The 19,824-nt window shown below is 36.8% G+C and overlaps 1 protein-coding gene across 3 annotated transcripts in view; it reads right to left on the bottom strand.

Moving 5' to 3' along the window:
* Positions 1 to 1,100: 1,100 nt before the first annotated feature.
* CD2AP (CD2 associated protein) overlaps positions 1,101 to 19,824 on the bottom strand; it is a 100,498-nt gene continuing 81,774 nt past the window's right edge. For 2 of the 3 annotated variants that reach the window (XM_075049009.1, XM_075049010.1), the window contains exons 12-18: positions 17,683 to 17,842; positions 14,053 to 14,195; positions 7,625 to 7,740; positions 6,636 to 6,722; positions 5,792 to 5,976; positions 4,588 to 4,651; positions 1,101 to 3,430 (exon numbers count right to left, since the gene is read on the bottom strand). In XM_075049009.1, coding sequence (XP_074905110.1) covers positions 3,389 to 3,430; positions 4,588 to 4,651; positions 5,792 to 5,976; positions 6,636 to 6,722; positions 7,625 to 7,740; positions 14,053 to 14,195; positions 17,683 to 17,842 — 797 coding nt within the window. In that variant the 3' untranslated portion in view covers positions 1,101 to 3,388. The remainder of the gene's footprint in view (positions 3,431 to 4,587; positions 4,652 to 5,791; positions 5,977 to 6,635; positions 6,723 to 7,624; positions 7,741 to 14,052; positions 14,196 to 17,682; positions 17,843 to 19,824) is intronic. The other variant, XM_075049012.1, reaches the window with a different exon arrangement.

The following is a 19,824-nucleotide window of genomic DNA, read 5'->3' as shown; positions in this document are numbered from 1 at the left end:
AAAGATATTCAAACCATGATCTCCAACAAGCAAGGACGGTACTTCCAAACCCCGAACCCAGCAGCATCAGTCTCACACTTTACAAGCTGGTCAAGGCTGCTTGCATTCTTCAAGCTGGGAGGTATGTGCCCAGGCACCCAAAAGGGAGTGGTTGGTCTTTTCAGCTCTTGCAAAATCCAATTACCCAAGATATATGACCAGCTGCTTCGACACCGCTCTGAGAAAGCAAACAGTCAGCAATCAGGAACATCTCAGAGAACTTCAATAGCAGCCAAAAGTAAGGCAGGTGTGAAAAACTGGTTTTACCATTTCCTTTGGAAAGAGTTAACAGACTTCTACTAATTTATGACTTCAGTGAATACAAGTTATTTATTCAAAAGTTCAACAGATACTTTGCTACACAACCCAAAGTCAAACCTTGCAATACATTACAGGTATCATCAGAAACTTAATTCCCCCAAAGCAACATTAATGAAAAATGTTATCTTGCTGGTGATTGTTTAAATAAATTAAAAAAAAAATAAGTAGACCCGTAATTTTTTTTTAAAACTGTACCTTGTATGCAAACAAAAGCTTTTTAGAGAAAGTTACAAAGATTGAGTAAAAACCTTGCAGTTGAAAAATGCCCTTCTGTTATTCTGTTCTTCATCTGCCTTCTCCCTCATCCATACCCCTTTTAAACATGCCATGCTCTCAGTCTTCAGTTCTTCACTATATATTTAAGAAGTGATTCAAACATGCATTTATCCATGTTACTGATTGGCAACAGGGATCGTAAAAAAGGCTCTGAAGATGCACAATAAGGTCAGTTCAATATGGACCAACAAGAAATTAAAAAAAAAAAAAAGGGAATAAAGAGATACTGGTAAGATTCCCAGTTACATTTGTAAATTAAAACAGTAAGATTTCCAACTGTCTGGATCCTAAGCCATCCTGGGAGTCAGGAACCAGAGCATCCCAGTGAGTAGATTAAAATCTGAAAGCCTCAAAGGCAGACCACATAAATAACAATATACTTCACTCCCACCCCCCAAACTCCTCCTGCAAAGAATTTAATGGCATATGAAACATTCCTGAACAGAACTGAGCAGACATTTCAACAGGTTTTTAAACTTATTTTATTTGCTGAGTTTGGATAGCATGCATCATTTTACAGCACCGGTAAACAAGTCAGTGAAGCATACTGCTTTTAGGAACTTGTACTGTGGAATGTCTTCAAAACCATTACCCTCTCCCCCTCTGCTCTAGTACGTAACACTAGCTGAAGACAAGACAAGAGATATATCGGGGCAACTTTCTTACGGCTAAAAATACTCAATAGCAGCGACTTTTAAAGGAGGGTTTTAAGTCAAGTCATTGCACTTGGGTCATTTATTGCTATAGCGAACAAAGGCCATTAAACAACAAACACCTTTCATTTGTGGTTTTAACCGATTGTCTTGTTCTGTTCATCTGCTACAAGCTTACATGCAGACACAATGTCTGTAGAGCAATCCATTCCAAGATTTGTTTCATGCTCTAATCACAGTGAGAGCTTGTATAACAAAATTGGCTATTCCGTTAGGCTCAATTCTTGCTTTTCGTCACCTGACTTAGAGATATGAATTCTAAGTAAGAGTTTAGTGTCTGATGAGAAGCATTACTGCTGCACATTATTCCTCAATATAAAGATCTGGCTCAAGTCTTCATTTGTGATGCATCTAGGCAATTAAAAGCATTAATATTGAATCAGCTTATTAGCAATGTGACTAGCAAATATTCCCTAATACCTCATAGTATATTAACCAAATTTTATGAACAATTTAAATCAGCAATTGACAAACATCCTCCAACTGACCTTTTGATGTTTGTATTTTATGATGCATCAACTGTGGAAAATGTATACTCTCAAGAAGCAACACTTCCCTGTCACTTGCTCAAGTGACACACTAAATAATTACTATATTTATGACTATTCCCATGAATAGAAACTTAATTACTTCTCTTACTGGTAAAGTTGCCAAACTACGTGGCATGTTTTTGTCATTTAAATTCTAGTAAACCAAAAGGAGATACGGTGATTATTAACAGAAGTAATGCATTTGACTGGCTTTCTGAGCTGTAAGTTTCTTGTTTGATCAAATTAACACAGCAAAAAATATCATTGTCTCCCACCACTTTACATATTACTTGGATATTATTCTGGTGCACTGTGTTGAGCTCAGGGGTTAAAGATAATGGCAATCCACAAGATTTCAACTGTTTTCCATAAAATGTGAAAGATGCCGTCTTGGACACCAGCACTATGCTGTCAAAGCAATTGTTCCAATCACTCATTAAAGTACAAAGATGTTATTAAATTTAGAGATACACAATATACTGAGAAAGTTTATGGCATAAATATATAAATATTGAGACCTTTTGAGAGTATCAAAGTTCCAAAGGGATTTATTTAGAGACATATTATAAACAAAACCTGACTATTGTAAAAACGGATCAAGATGCATATTTAACCACTAGAAAGATTGATGACTTCAGTTTAAATACACAGAAGCACAGATGTTGTGACTTAAGGTTTACTTTTTCATGCTGTATGCGGTAACATTTTAGGCACAACAGGTTGAGTTAAGACTGGATTGTAGCCTTGTTTCTGTTTTTCTTGTATTTTGTGGTTTTAAAAGTTAATTTTGTCATAGCTTCATGATTCAGTCCCAAATCCCTTTTTAATCCAATAGTGCAAGTGACAAAACATTCTGCTAAACTACTCAGATTAGATCATTCGTTCTTACTACAATGCATAGGAGTTTCACCTGCTTCGTTGCATTAAAAAAATTCCTATCTCATTACTCAACTTATAAACAGCATATTATTAATATTCTCACTGCAGACAGGCACAACAGCATAACCCTGGGTAAGACTGCCAAAATTATACAAATATCATATATTCCCTTTTGCGTCTAGGGGAAAAGTAGTGACTACAATTACGATACAGTTATTACACCCCTCCCAATAGACTATTTTACAGATTAGTTGTAAAGATAGATCACCCTATTTATAGTATAGATCTCTTTAAAAATTAAGCTACAGGTATTCAATAAAAATCTATTAAGAATTCCCTCTCCTTTCTATACAGATTCAGTAGTATTTTCAAGCAAACCAAAAAATAAGGTCTGCAATTCCAGCACAGTAAGAAATAAGGCCTCTTTTATATTGGCAAAAAAATTACACCATTATTCTTTTTTGTTTTCTTATCTCTCTGAATAAAAGACTATATTCCTTTTTTTACTATATTTTTTACTTTAAGACTGTAGAACACCAGCATCCATTATTATTATGAAATAAGAGTCAGTTCTCCTTGTGTTCAGCTTTGAATTCCTGGTAAGTTAAAAACATTGAGTCCATAACTGTCTCATGTAGACATCACTGCTTTCTTCAATTTTTCTATTTCAAGCTGGAAAACGGACATTTTGAAAAGAAAGAGAATCAGTATTACAGCAGCAATAATCTAAAGTCTTCAGAGCTTTCACCAATATTATAACCTTTATATTTCAAAGACACTTAAGTAAAAAAAATTGTAACACAGAAGCATTTGACAGCTTGATATTTACAGCTGATTTCATACTACTGTATGGCTAAACAAACAAGAATTTAAATTCATTAAAAATTTGCCTACAGTTCTGGTACGTCTTATTGGATAAACTCACTTTGAATAAAGCAGTCAAAGCTAGGTTGTGGAATCACTTGACATGTCCCCATGTAACGCTGCATCATCACCTCGGACTAACTTCCTAAAGCAGCCTTCATGCAAAATACTGTGCCATGATTAATTTGTATTTCTTCAAATGGATTTAGAGGATACATGGAATTTACCTCCTCTTCATCCCCAGTGCATATTTAAGGCAACTTCATTGATTACTTTAGAGACGCATTAAAAAGGCCACTCACCAGAAGTTCTTCTCAAGTTTCCAAAGTAGCTTTGTAGTCAATAAGAAGTACTATTTCACAAATAAAATGCCCTTTTGTACCAGACTGAAATAATTTCCTACAATGAGCTCATCCTATTAACTACTTAATGGCATCATATTATAATGCAGGTAGCCTTCTTCATCAGTAAATTGAGAGGAGTAGCATTCATTCATAAGGAAATTTTTCAGATGCATTCCATTCTTTTGGAAATTATTCACTTAATATTTAAACAGTTCATCAAAAAATTAGGAAAGTTTACTTTTGCCCTGTTTTTCTTTTGATTACATAAAGTAAATCTGTCCTGCAATCTTCCAAAAGCAAAGTATTAATCTTCTCCCTTGGAACATAGCAGAGCAAAGAGCAGAATCCAGCAACACTAAACTGAACTCACATTCCAACACCCATACATATTGTTAAAAATACGTTTTGTTAAAAATTTTCCAGATAAAGCAAGCTCAACTAAGATGAACTGTGAATCTTCTATATACATCCAAATGCCTTCTGAGGCATTCATTCAACCACACAGTAACACAGCAATCAAAAAAAAATTGAGCAGGCTCATTAAGACCTTCTTGTGGCATCAAATACCAGAACTGCCTACAGACTTCTAAACTTCACGCCCACTCAAATTGCTAATATTACCTCCAGATTACTTCGTAACAGCTTCTCTTCTTCCAAATCCTTCTTCAGTTTTTCCAGTTCTCTCCTAAAAGTAGTTAAGATATCAGAAATGCAAGTTTCACATTACTGAGAACAGGCAGCACAGGTCTTGTTGAAATTTTACAAGAGAAATTCCTGTAACAACTGTCTGATGCTATATCTTATAAATAAAACTTCCATATAAGTACGGGCCCACTAGTGAACTGGTACTCAAATCTAGTGCACCACAAGCTTCCACCAACTCTCAACACTTCTTACCTATCACTGTGCATTTACCCCTAACTTATAATCACAGTTTTAAGTAGGCAACTTTAAAATTTCTACTGTTATTTTACTTGAAGAAATTGAATTTAAACCAAGATAATCTGGCAACTTCTACAGAACATAAATTCTTTAGAATAAAAAGTTCCTAAAATACGTTTTATTTCATCACTGTGTTCAGGCATGAAAGCGCTAAGAATTATCATCAAGTCACTGAAGAACTAGTTCATTAATCTCCAGAACTCATAATTTACTAGTTTGCTTTGGAGACCAACCAATCCTGATGCTCTATAACCTCTCAAGAGGTCAATCTAAAAGCTGGTTTGGTTAGCACTAGTCATCACTTAACGAGTACCATAATGAATGTCTGTGCTGTAAAAATAAAACCAGAAAAGGTAAATTTCCTGCAGATTGGTCTTTACTATGTTTACTCAAACACCAATTACATTTTTCTTCTACATCATTCTCCAAACACAACCCTACTCACAGGCACACAGATGACTGGGCCACCACGATCACCAATTTGAAAAGCTCAGTAATATCTTTCCCTACTACCAGTCACGTCAATACTGCAATTACTTGTGCACAGTGTTACACAAGGCCAGCACATGTACTTACATTAAATACCACAAAAATTATCTACTTTTCCTTACAGTGAAAGTACTAACTGTTTAAGAAGTATTTTCAAAAAGCTGTAATGCATGCAGGAGTGCAAAGTAGGAAGGAAAAATGTATACAAATTCCAAAAATACTACTCTGACATCAAATCTGTACGTATTTAGGACATCTAGTTGGATCAACTTCTAAAGAAAGAACTTCTGAATTAATATTAATACAGAACAGCATTTTTTTCCTTCTCTTTTATTTTAAAGAAGTTTGGGAGATGTCTGTGTAACCCTTTGAGATTGAGAAGGAAAATATTTACCCATGTTCTTTCTTCAGTATGTCTACTAAACCCATCAAATCATTAATCTGAGTCCTGAGCTCTTCCACAGAAATTTTTTCATCATCTGTTTCTCCTTTAAGTTGGATGTCTCCAGGAAAAAAGTTGAGTATAACAGAACTTGGTCTCTGCGATGAAGATGGAATTGGTGGACTGAATGCAGATGGCTAAAAAAAAAAAACCATACATCAGTGGAAAGCTGAGAAATTAAATCATACTGACTACTTACAGCATACAGGTTGTACTGTTATGGGAGCTACATATACACAACTTCCTTAATTTTCTACCCAAAAGGCAAAAAACAATGTCCAGTTCAAATGGACTACTGTAGTATACGAGATGCAGTTATTTTATACAGCTGTTTATTAAGCATTTCCCTGAGGTTCCTGTAGTCACTAAAAAAAGTGCTCACACTGCAATTCTCTCAAAAACAAAACAAAACAAAAAAACCAAGTTGATTTAATGGGGCCCATAGGTTCATTATAAACAGCCTTTTCTGCACCTTTCTGCTCTGCTCAGTTGTTCTGTTTGTCAGGAGACTAGAGGATGAGCAGCCATGAAGCTTATTTGGGAAATTATATCATAGGGGTTTTTTATGCTACCTGATACAATAGCTCCCATCAGAACTGATGAACTTTATACTTTAGTATAATGAACTTTATACTAGAATTTCTAATATGAACTTTATACTAAGCGACATGGCTCACTTGCATTTAAATACAATCAATTTGCATTTAGGTGGTTGCATCGATCTAAACTGGAAATGCAAGCAAGATGAACAGAACACCTAGCTGCCTGGTACTTGTCTAGCTCCTTGGTATCATACCTTTTTTGTTTCAACTGGCTTTGGTTTGGCACTTTCTTCTTCTTTCTGCACCTTCAAATTTTTTTCTGGACTCACAGTTTGACTTGCCTGGTAAACCATTCATCAAAAATAAAAAGGTTTTCAGAATTTTAAAAAATAAATAAATAAAAAAGTAAATAAAAAAAGAACTGTCATATGTTTCTAAAAACGCAACAGAAAAAAAGAAAAAAGAAAAGAAAAAAAAAAAGGAAAAAAAAGGCCACAAAACCCAAACACCCAAACTTAAATTGCTAGACTACCATGGTATTCTTTCCCTGCCAGTTAGAACTTCCCTTCCTCACCATACTCATTCAGCTGAATTTACATCAAACATAGAAATCTTGGGCAGGATTCTCAAGCATCTCTGCAGTACTTAACAAAACAAGTCCTTGATGCTTTTGGGAGCCTGTAGGTACTTCCATGAAACATAAACAGTAACCAGCAGTAACTGTAGATAGTAACTGTAGATGGTAACTGGCATGACTGAACTACACAACATCCGATGATACAATTTGTTTTCAGGGACTCTGCACCACCTGATTCTCATGGTATGACAATATAATGTCTTAGCACACGAGATCACAAGTCCCGCATTACAGCAAAATTAAATTACAAATCTGTTGTGGCCAAAGACTATACATTGTTAGGCCTGTAAAGCACTAAAGACACTTTCAGAGTTGTATGTATGCACACCACCTGTTTCATCATCAGTGACGCTAGAAGAGCTAAGTACTTACTGTAAGTAATACCCCACAGAACAGAAAGACCCCTTCAGCTGCAACGCAGTCACGTTGTTTCTCTTACATACACTTCCCTCCGGGGAATGGATGTTCCTGTAGACAAAGTCTATAGGAACTGAACCTCTACAGCATTTTGCCCTCAGATAAATGGTTCACAAAACTGTTTCCCAGTGCAACCCTGTTTCCTGGGAAGTTAGTTCACTGCTAGGAAAACACACCCAATATACTCACAGGACTGCTGTTGTTGAAACGTGAAGGCAGCCTCCTACCAGGCATCTTGGGTCGGTTTGCAGTAGGGTGTGATAGATTATCTGAGGTAGCTATTACATCATCAAAGCTTAACAGATCTAGAAAAAAAATGAAAACATAGACCACCATCAAGACCAGAAGGTTTTGCTGCATTCTTTTTTATCACTTTTTTTCCTCAAGACAAAAAATAAATATCTAATTTATCAGAATTCTTATTGTTTGAAAGATTTTCAGTATATACAACATGAGCCATATGAAACAACTACATGACTTTGGCATATCTGGGAAACCACATTTTCCACCTTGAAAAAATATTAAGAGTTAATTCAACTAGTATTTAAATACAAGTTCTCAACAGAAATGCTGTAGTAACATGACAGCAAAACCAGACCTAACAATTATCTGGAAAAGAATATATTTATGACTTTTCTTGACAGGTGCCATATTCAACTGTTTAAGAGAGCATATAACTTGCATGAAAAGCATGAAACCTCAAGTTTAGTGACTAAGACAAAAATAAAAGCAGTATGGTAAAGTACATCTCCACAGGTTGGTGAAATAAGTTAAGACAACATTAACTGCAAATATTTCTGTGCAGGGTAGTTTTTTCATATGCAGTGTTTTGTCTAAAGAAAATACACAACTTCATAAAGTCTGTCATAAATAATTTCAAAACTCCATTCTCATAATTTATTATACCATACAGATCTCTCTGTTCATTAGTCTCTTTATGCTCATAGCTGTCGGTATACTCTCTCCTAGATCAGTAGAAATTCTTTACATCCTATGGGAAGAGGCAACCTTAGGAAAAAGGCTGCCTATTAATAGGAAGATTAACATTAATAGGAAGAACAGAACATATCTAATCTAACAACATAAGTAGTTCACCTAGTTAACAACTGGACTTCTTAACTGTTTCTCCACAAAAATACTACTACTACTTACCTGTCAACAGATGTGCAATGAGATAGGTTTTTTTGTTTAAGCATTGACATAAGATCATAGGTACTATATATGTTTTTACAACACAAGTTCGTTAGACTTATTCTAGGTACTCTAAATATTTAACTAAAATACCACACAGCATTTACTATGGGCACCAAAAGTAACATTCAAGGATTGGGTTTTGTTGGGCAGAGACGCGGTGGTTTTGCAACCTCTGATTTTTACATGACATTATGATTTATCAAATAGCAGCTATGATAGTTCTTTCCCTATTTTCTCATTCATTTTAAAGCTATAGAAAGAGGTCATATAACAAAAAAGCCCTAAGAACACTGAGCCAGACTATTGATACCGCTTTTGTGTTTGGATGGATGACTTAAAATCGTCTGATTAATCAGAGTTTTAATCACACACTGTCAAAGCTAACTTATACATGTAGAAACCAAGTTTTCCACTGAATGTTTTAACTGATTTTATTGTCTTCTATTCTGTGTTACTATCCTTGAAGTCCTTAAGATATTCACAACTTTTGGACATCCCTGAACATATCTATTTCATCACCTGTTGCCTTGTTGAAATGCAAGCTTTTATAACAGTATCTGTTACCAGTCAGTTTTGCTGCTTTTTAAATTTATTAAAGAGAACGTAAATATAGTCTTTTGTAAACATGTAATCATATCTGCAATGTAAAAAAGCGGGGGGAAAAAAACCAAAGAAGGAAGAAACAGAAGAGTGATGAATGGCAAGCAGCTGACGGAAAAGAGGATGAGGGAGAATTAAATAACTATGAAGGTATTTCTGCTGTAGTCTGTGCCAATAAAATATTTAACTTATTAGAAGTCAAGCAACAGCGACCAACACATTTTTTACTCAATCCCAGAGCACTAACCCATGCCAAAATGTAAATCAGGATTTATGTTAGTCAGGTAATATTAAAAACATAAAAAGAAGGCAGAAAAAAAAATATATATGCCCTTTCCCCCATCTCAGTAATTTTTGCCTTTAAACGACCCTCCTTTTGTCATTCTGCAGAAATGACAAATCATTTGGCAGTAAATTTAAATAAGAATTAAAAATTGAGTTGCTATTATGATTGTAATGCCAGCTCTGTGTCCATGAACAAAGTAAACATCAGGCATATTAAGAATATTAAGAACATATTAAGAATATTGTGTACATCTGAAAAAAAACCCACAGTATTTGACAAGGCTTGAAGATGAAGACTGCTACAGTCTTGAGTTGTGTATGATTTCAATATAGATGGTGGGATGACACTAAAGCCGGGGGGGGGTGGGGGGGTGGTGTCCTATTTGTTAAGAGCTTCTAAAGGAAATTGCTATACCTGAGACAATTGCTCAGCATTAAAATATTAACAGCACCTTACAGTCAGAGGAAATTCTGACTGTACTTGCATTTTTCTCTTAACCTTTTCATTTTGTTACATTAGTATAGGGAAGAAAGTAAAGCACAGGCTGGTGGAGATTAGGGTTTGTGTTTGTGGTGGTGGTTTTGTTTGTTTGTTTTCTTTTTAAACAGCATTCTTAGTTATTTTAGGAGAAAGCCTGGCCCCACTGAAACCAATACAGATACTGATGAAACCCACTGAAACTTCACAATTTCAACCAATAAAATGATTTATCAATTAACTTTCTTACAGACAGCCTGTAGATAATTGTTAAAGGAAACCCCATGATAGTGCCAAAAGACCAACATTATACATGTGGAGATAATTTGAGTCAAAAAAATGATTTTAAGGCTGAGCAAGAGCATCTTTCTTTCTAGAAAGATGAGTCAAGTTTAAACAGTTACTTAGGACAGACTACTAGAAATATCTCTTCTGCAAGCTTACCATGGATCCATAACAGAACTGTTAGAAGCTTTAACAGATACAATTAGGTGAGAGGTTTTGTTAAAATTTGTGAACGCTTCAAGTGTACTCATAGCAGTTTGTCTTAAAAAGCCTTCACAAAAAGAAGCAAAGCTGAAGGGGTGTCTAAAGAAATTATGGTTCCAACATCTCATGTGACTGGGGTTTAAAAACCCATGACAGAAGTGAAACGTATCCAACATTTTAGAAGACAGGACCTCACATTAATCTGCAGAGTAAAAGAAGATGGCAGCCCTTTTTCCTATTACTCATCTTGCTGAGATTGCACCCCAAAAATTTAGGGGACAGATATAAGCTTCAGAATATTTAAACTTGCAGTTGAGCAATAGTAAGGTATTTGCTACAATTAAGCACATGCCTAATATGTAACTTTCAAAAACACTATTTTTCAAGACTCATGATACTAAATAGCCAACACTAGTGGATTCAGTGCCTAAAGGCTTCATAACTGCATAATTTGTGCGTACAGAAGGATAAAGCCATTCAACCTACATACACCAGAAGTGGTATAAGTATTGAACACATTTCACTATAAACACTAGATTTGGCTTATCTATAGCTGGACTGTAAAGTTTTTCCTTTTTTTTTTTTTTATCCCCACAAGTCCTAATTGAGAAGTATACTTAACGTAACAACTTCTTTAACAGCTAAGCAAAACAGGCATTCAAACAAACAAAAAAAAGCATTTTAAATCGAAACCCAAAAATTTTAGTATCCATAACTGCAACTCAAAATTACTCTTATGACGTTAAGAAGAGGCTACGTGTACGGCATAAAGCATTTGGATTTCCTTATAGATTGTTATCTTACCAAAATGGAGAAGGGTAGGGTAATTTCCTGACACGTAAGAAGGGAAACATGGCAAACAGGATAGGAAACAAAATCTGGAAAGAAAAGTCAAGGAGAGGAATGTCTAGAAAAAGATTCTGAACAAAAAAATTATTTTACAAAGCAGGAAAAAGAAACATTTGTAGAAGAAACAGAATCGCTTTACATGTTCAGCATGCTAGTATTACAGCTTTAGTCTTTTACAGTACTTTAATTCTAGTTGAACAGAGAAACATTTATGCAATTTTTCAAATAAAGCTTCAAGAGAAGGTATTTCAACATGATCAATGTTTCTGAATGCTTTTGAGTATTTGTCCTTATCTAATGGCTGGGGGCCTAATTTTGATATGGAGTGTGTTGGCTTTTTTCTATAGATACAGAATATTTATGGCTTCTCCTTAGGCTAAATTGAAAGTGGCTCAACCTACACCACACTTCATGGTCAAACTAAGTTGCAAAACAAAAGACCCATACTTATAGAAATTGGTTTTCTAAAAATTCATTCACTTCAGGACCTCAATCTAAAGGCAGGCGGGATGGAGGGGCAGGGGAAGAAGAGAGACTGGTAGTGCAGCTGCCAACCACAGCCATACACTTTCCCCCGTGGTTTAGCATCTATTCCAATGCTTGTAAGATACAAAGTTTGAGATTGTTTAGTAAGGACCCAACATGTTTGGAGCTTTATATAGCCTTAGTTGCTGCATGGAGCATTCTGTCTTTAGCAGCAGAATGCATACAGGGATATAAAGCAAGAGACTCATTACATTTTACTGGCAGGAGTTTGGACCAGTCTGTTTTCACAAGAGTAGTAAAACTACAAGTGACTTATGCAGATTGCTTTAAACAAGGGCACTTTCACATAACAGAGGATTTCTGAAACTTTCCTTAAATAGCAGCTCCTCGACACTGTCAGTGCTGCATCCCCACACGGACTGCCTGACTCTCCTTTGCTTGCTCTGCACCAGACAAGGATCACTGAACAGACCTCACCCACTTGCTTGTTATGCACCCCTGTCCCCTGCCCCGTACAGGTATTGAAATCTTGAAATTCTCCATCAGCCTGTAAAATCTTATGTTAGCAAAGCAGAATTCATAAAAATTTTTTTCTAAATCTGTATAAAATTGGGGGTTTTATGTATATGTGAATACCTAATATCACAGCTACTATGTTGACATCTTTTAATAACCAGAGTAGCAAGATAATTGCACCTAAAGAAAAAAAAAAAGACATTCCATCTGCTTTCATGGGGAGATTTTTCCTGCGGATAAATGACACTATGCTACACAGTAACACATCTAGCACAGTCCTAGAGACAAACATCTGAGTAGTAGGACAAGGCTTACATTTTTAAGGCTAGGTTGCGCATCGCTCTTTCATCTCTCAGCTTACATTGGCCGGAAAGTGTTTCTTCCGTACCCTCATTCAAACTCATCTTTAAATAAAGGCAATAGTTAAACTGCCAATTCAAACCCTTTAAGACAAGGCATATCACAGCATATGCACAGATTTTACTGGGGAATAAAAAAAGAACTTATAAATACTTTAGAATAACACTAACAATATTTGTAATATTTCCAGGATATTTTAATACCTGCTGAAGTCCAGCTTTTTGTGGCTCAGGAAAATATATATTCTGTATTAAAAACATACATAAACTAACCTTTCCCCATACAAAGCATTTAAGCTTAGAAGCACATTTTAAAATGCTTAATGGAAAAATCAACAGTACTCTTTTCTATTCATAAACTGCTTCAGTTTCTTAATGCATTATTTTTATCTCCTAGATCAATTTATTACACTTTAGAACCAACTATTCTATAACCTGAATATCCTAATTAGCCTAAAATATATATATATAAGTTGTATTAATTCAAAATGTATTATTACTAAAACTTTTTCTGAGATGAAAGGTTGCATTTGAGATAGGCAAGCCAAACACTGCAGGTACAATTCACTAAAGCTTTTTCTGCAGTGGTTAATCATACAATAAAAATATTTTAGAGTTAAAAAAAAAAAATATGCCCACAGCAGATGATCTCTGCCTAAGAGGCACACAGAGGACTGAAATCAGTTGGGCTGTCTGTAAAGGACAAAAGGTAACTTTATAATAGTTCATCAATGTGGGTGCTTTAACCAGTATCAAGGTTTTGGCTGGACAAATTTAGATTTAAAGAGATGCCACGTTTGGCTCGAGTTGCATTAAGCAAAGCCATAAGTATGAAATTCCAGTGTACAATGCTCCACGCTGGCCCAAATGTAACGTATGATAAAGTCATAATCTAAAATAGCTATGAACTTAATCACAGAATGCTGAAGGTAATGGCATTACTAAAAATACGCAAGTTAGCCAGAAAAGCAAAAGTTATCTGAAATGCAAGAGCAGAACAAACAGAACCAGTCAGTAAGGAAAACAATTTCATAAAAACACAAGATAAAAAGTGGCAGCAAAAAAACATGCTTTCAAATTAGAAGAACAAACCATTACCTATGTTTCTCCCTTTCTGTCATCTACAACACAGCGCTCATTAACTGCTTCCAAATAGCTTACTGACATCTGTTCACCGCTTGCTGACTCTTAACCTTCAGCTACCTACAGCAGTTCTAAAAAAAAAAATATACTTTCTACTGAACAGGCATAATCGCACTCTATGGAATTTTGAGTAAACTACTTAAAAAGCTTATTCTAACCTTGTAAAATACTGCAATCCAAACAGAAAGACCAAAAAGAATGTTTTATTCTTTTCTTACCCAATTCTTTAGAGCTCTTCACCACAAGTGAATCTACCTCTACTGATTTTGGTCTAAGTGGTAATGGTTCAGAATCTAACTTTGGTTTTGCTACTGGCTCAACTTCAGATTTCGGTCGAAGAGAAACAACTTCTCCATTAGGTCTGTAGTAAGAAAAAAGAAGACAAGACATACCTAGTCAATAAACAGTTTACAACTGAAACATACCCAGAATTACAGGTAAATTGAAAAATTTCAGTAGATTCTATCATTTTCTAAAGCCTTGCTTAAAATCAAGTCTTTTGAAGAGCAATTCTAGTCCTATAAAAGCCAATTCTTCCGTTCCAGCTCTTGCAGAGTTGTCAAACATGTACAATCCTCTTGTAAAAATAATCCAGAACTTCTACTACAGGGCATACTTTGGCACTTCAGAGCAACAGAAAACAAAAGAGCTAAATAGCACCTTCAGTAATATCTCCTGAAATACTGAGAAACATACTCAGAGTCCTTGACATCAAAATCTTCCTGTAAAGAAAAACACTACCAAGAACAAGTTATTTCTTTCTGGGTATAGAATAAAGTACCTCGTATATATGGCTTTTATTCTACCACGCATTCTTTGTGTGTCTGGTGACATCATCCAGGGACAAAAAACCAAAACCAAAACCAAACCAAAACCAAACAAAAAAAACCCCAAGACCACCCACACACAAAAAAACCCCACCAAAACAAACAAACAAAAAAGAGAACACATGACATTTTCCTTTACAATTCTTGCTATCATTTATGCCACAGCATAAAAATAGAATCACAGAACCATTTAGGTTGGAAAAGCCCTTTAAGATCATCAAGTCCAACCGTTAACCTAGCACTGCCAAGGCCACCACTAAACCATGTCCCTAAGCGCCACATCTACATGTTTTTTAAACTCCTCCAGGGATGGTGACTCCACCACTTCCCTGGGCAGCCTCTTCCAGTGCTTGACAACCCTTTCAGTGAAGAAATTTTTCCTAATATCCAATCTAAACCTCCCTGGTGCAACTTGGGGCCACCTCCTCTTGTCTTGTCACTTGTTACATGGGAGAAGGGACCGACCCCCACCTGGCTACAAGCTCCTTTCAGGCAGTTGTAGAGAGCGATCAGGTCTCCCCTCAGCCTCCTTTTCTCCAGGCTGAACAACCCCAGTTCTCTCAGCCGCTCCTCATAAGACTTGTGCTCTGGACCCTTCACCAGCTTCGTTGCCCTTCTCTGGACACGCTCCAGCACCTCAATGTCTTTCTTGTAGTGAGGGGCCCAAAACCGAACACAGTAGTCGAGGTGCAGCCTCACCAGTGCCGAGTACAGGGGGGCAATCACCTCCCTGCTCCTGCTGGCCACACTATTTCTGATACAGGCCAGGATGCCGTTGGCCTTCTTGGCCACCTGGGCACACTGCTGGCTCATATTCAGCCGGCTGTCCACCAGCACCCCCAGGGCCTTTTCTGCAGGGCAGCTTTCCAGCCACTCTTCCCTCAGCCTTCCATGGGGTTGTTGTGACCCAGGTGCAGGACCCGGCACTTGACCTTGTTGAACCTCATACAACTGGCCTTGGCCCATCGATCCAGCCTGGCCAGATCCCTCTGTAGAACCTTCCTACCCTCCAGCAGATCAACACTCCCGCCCAACTTGGTGTCCGCTGTGAACTTACTGAGGGTGCACTCAATCCCCTCATCCAGATCATTGATAAAAGATACTAAGCAGAACTGGCCCCAACACCGAGCCCTGGAACACCACTTGTGACAGGTCACTGACTGGATTTAACTCGATTCACCACAATTCTTTGGGCCCAGCCATCCCACCAGTTTTTTCCCCAGCAAAGAGTACGCCCATCCAAGCCATGAACAGCCAGTTTCTCCAGGAGAATGCTGTGGAAAACGGTGCCAAAGGCTTTACTAAAGTCTAGGTAGATGACATCCACAGCGTCTCCCTCATCCACTAAGCGGGTCACCTTGTCATAGAAGGAGATCAGGTTAGTCAAGAGGACCTGCCTTTCATAAACCCATGCTGACTCAGCCTGATCACCTCATTGTCCTGTACATGCCATATATAAAGTATATAAACGGACTAGTTGTCAACTTCAATGTGTCCCTGTCATTAACTCACCTCCCAAATCATTTATTTGGAAGTTTTATTGCAGTAGAAAAAGAGATAGCAGCCTTATCTTCCTAGAAGAATGTTAAACTTTCAGATATTTAAACATTTAAATATCCCTAGGATTTAAAGTTTTCAATTATTAAATGACCACAGTTTACTACAGACCTCTATTTAACTGCACATGTATATCCCTTTATAGCCATAATTATTTTCTAAAATGAAGGAGAAGATGACTTGTGGCTAATAAATAAATAAATCTTTACTTGGGAAGCTCTCCAAAATAGCAAGTGATATAACACAATGGCACACTGAAAACCTAAACAGAAGTAATGTGGCAATGGTCTAACTCTTCAGTCAGGCATCCAGTGTTCCCACGGCTGTGCGGGGTGGGATCAGAGGCAGCTGATCCCTGTTGGAGTCAACTGTCCAAAGTGTGTGCCTTACCCACACTCCCTTTCCTGACTGCCCTCCTGCTCAGCCTTTTCTCCCTTTAGATATTCTTCCCTGTGGTTCAGCTATACAGGTTCTGCTGTAAAAAAAAAAAAAAAGATAAACCTCGACAAATGCTTGCTGCCACCTTGCATCTTTGAAGGTGTTTAAGGTGCAAGCTCTTTGATGTAGCAGCCGTCTGCTCCTTTATTTGTACAAGGCAAAGTGCCTCATGACCTTACTTTCTTGTGGTTCTTTCAAGTCAACCAAACACCCCAAAGGGACAGTTACCCATCAGCAGTTTATTTACAGTTTTGGGCAAGGATCTAGCAAATACTTTGATGGAGACAGAAAGAAAAACTGTATGTGAGGGACCGTATTGATGCAAAATGAGTCTTAGTGAAACACCATAAATAATTGTTTCAAACTCATGAGAGAAAAACATTTTCAAAAGTGGATCTAAGAAACAGTGAGCAATTACTTGCTATTACCCTCCCTACTTGTCCAGTAGCTCAACTGAGAATATTCAAGACAGAGCATACAGACTGGATATGGTTCTGTAATAGGTGCTTTCTTCCCCAGAAGAACACATGAGCAACACTGAGTACCTTTAGCACAGGTACTGACTGTGCTAAACTCTTCCTTTCCATCTATCTTATTCTATATAAAGTGCTGAAACATTGAACGTTGATGCAGCTCAAATCTTCTGGTTTTTTCCAACACAATAATTCTCAAGTGCCATGTCCACAGATTCTTTTATACCTTACCGCTACCATAGCTACAACTTCTTTCTTATGGGGAAGGCTAAAAGCAAAGCAGCCCACAGATTTGTAACTTCATCTGCCCCATGGTTAGTTATGCTGTACTATCTACTCTGAGATGGATCCAATGTCTCAAAGAATTAAAATTTGTAAGTTCACACTGATAAAGACTTGGAGAACCAAGACACTTGTTGGTATAGGGCAAAACTTATCTTTGCATCATTTTCACCCTTAAAACATAGGTTTCTTCCCACCTCATCCATGAAGGAAGATCGAACAACAAACCAAATAAAATATACTTGGGGTATAAAATTTAAGTTATACTGACTTGGATACAGATGATGGCAAAACAGGTTTATCTGGACGTTTTGGGTGCAGAAGCCCTGCTCTCAGTAAGCTATTAGTCTTGCTTGGAGGAATAGGCTTCTTGGGTGGTACTTGAGGAGCTTGTGGCTTCAAAGGCTTCTGATCCAAAGCTCCCTTTTCATCTGACAAAATAAGTCACCATAACATTTTAAAAATGCATGTTGTCTAGAATTCTTACAATGCTAATAAATTAGAAAGCAACTGCTGTCAGAAATACTTTCTTTGAAGATCAAAGTGAAAAATAGATATGCAAGTGTCTTAAGTGATACCTTATCAAAACACACTACTTACCTGAACTTAAAAAACATTATGTTAAAGCAAGCAAAATGTCTTTCTATTGACATGAAACAGTAGTAAGAAATTATGGATTCACATTATTGCACTAAAAATGACAGCTAGGAACCAAGAATCTCTCTGTACTGCTAGTGCTTTCTGTTTTCTGTGAATTCACCTTATCTCCACTTAAAAAGGTAGGGGTTTGTTTTATTTTGTTGTAACTGGACTTCTTCCGTACCCACAAGCAGCATAATTTATCTATGGAAAAAAGGGGAAAAAATGAATATTTATCTGAATAACTGAATTTACTTTAGATAAAGTCTACCTTCCTACAAGTTCAAGATACAAATTAAGTATGGCTGATCAAACAACAACAACAAAAGTTAAATTTATTGTTCAATGACTGCATGACCTAATTGAATTCTGCCCAGACAAGCTGACATATAACATACGGGACACCGAAAAATTCAAGCTGCTTCACAAATGTTAGTTGAATAGTCTTCAACCCATGTTCCCTAATCACACCCTGTGGGATACCCAGACTATACCTTCTACTTTTCCTTGTAAAACTATGCTACAGCTCAGTCATGCATGCATAAAGTACTGATGATTTAAAAGACTATTGTTAGGGTACAGTAAGGAGTTACAGTCCTTTAGAGTTACTGCCCTTACAGGGCAGTAAATACTAAACTGGGATGGAGAGACTGACCTTCAGCTTTGATTCTTCCCATCCTCCCCTCCTATGACTGCTTTTAATCAAGCATTGCTCTAATGTAAAATGTTTACATATGTTATGGATTTGGGGTAGAATTGGAAATCTGCTTCAGCTCCATCCGAGCTAAGTGCCTGAACTGCCGGCTCTATGACTGACTTCCTTTGGACAAGTTCTGCAGCCGTTGAGTGTCAGCCCTCCAACTGTGAAATGGGAAAACACCAATTTTGTTTCACAAGTATACTTGGAAGTAAACAGATCATAGAGATATACCTCTAACAAAAAAAAAAAAAAAAAAAAAGCAGCATTATCCAGGGCAGAATTGTCTTCCTGCTTTGGAACATTTGAAGGAGATATGAACAAAAAACCTGAACTGGTTGGCATTCCCTTCCAGTCTCTCTTAGTATCAAAAAAATAAAATACTGAAGTAGTGGAAGGATTTTGCCACATGGTGGTGCTGACTGTCCTCTGTAAAAGAACCTGCTAACAGTGCTAGCCACTTCTAAGTAGTGAGCCTATATGGAAGATTTAAATTTTAAATGTCCAATAGCAGCTAGCATTACTGAAGATCAATTAGCTTTATTTTAGCTATGCTGAGCACAAGTTGAGAATTAAGCCTTTTGTTTTTAACAATAAGTGAGTTCATAAACAGGTCAGAAAAAATGCTGTCATCAAATCGTATTCCTGAATTATCATCTGTCAGTTTTCCCTTCAATTACTCCCACTCAAAATCCGAATATAAAAACCGTCCACAGCTAAGTGGAAGAAGTTAATACCAAAGGTCAAGATTCACCATGAGCACAGAAGTCAGACAATTCTGCTGGACAAAACAGCATGCCTCTTTTTTGGATTTTGCTCCCCAATGAAAAATAAAAGGATTGGCTAAAAATGAGCAGTTTAGTAATGGAAATAAAAATACTAATCTGAAGACATTTACACTGGACAAAAATTTATATGTGATACCACTAAGTGTCCTTCACTATAAACACAGAAATACTTATAGGAGTATTGCTTTTAATTTTTGATCAATCTTTTTATGACAATTAAAGGCAGATTTATTAGTCTCCAAATAGGCATCAAAAAATTACATGGCTTGATAGCTTGTGATTAGAGCTG

This window comes from Buteo buteo, chromosome 17 (genome assembly GCF_964188355.1).
Source record: "Buteo buteo chromosome 17, bButBut1.hap1.1, whole genome shotgun sequence".
Taxonomy (NCBI): domain Eukaryota; kingdom Metazoa; phylum Chordata; class Aves; order Accipitriformes; family Accipitridae; genus Buteo; species Buteo buteo.
This window is presented reverse-complemented; position numbering and strand designations above follow the sequence as displayed.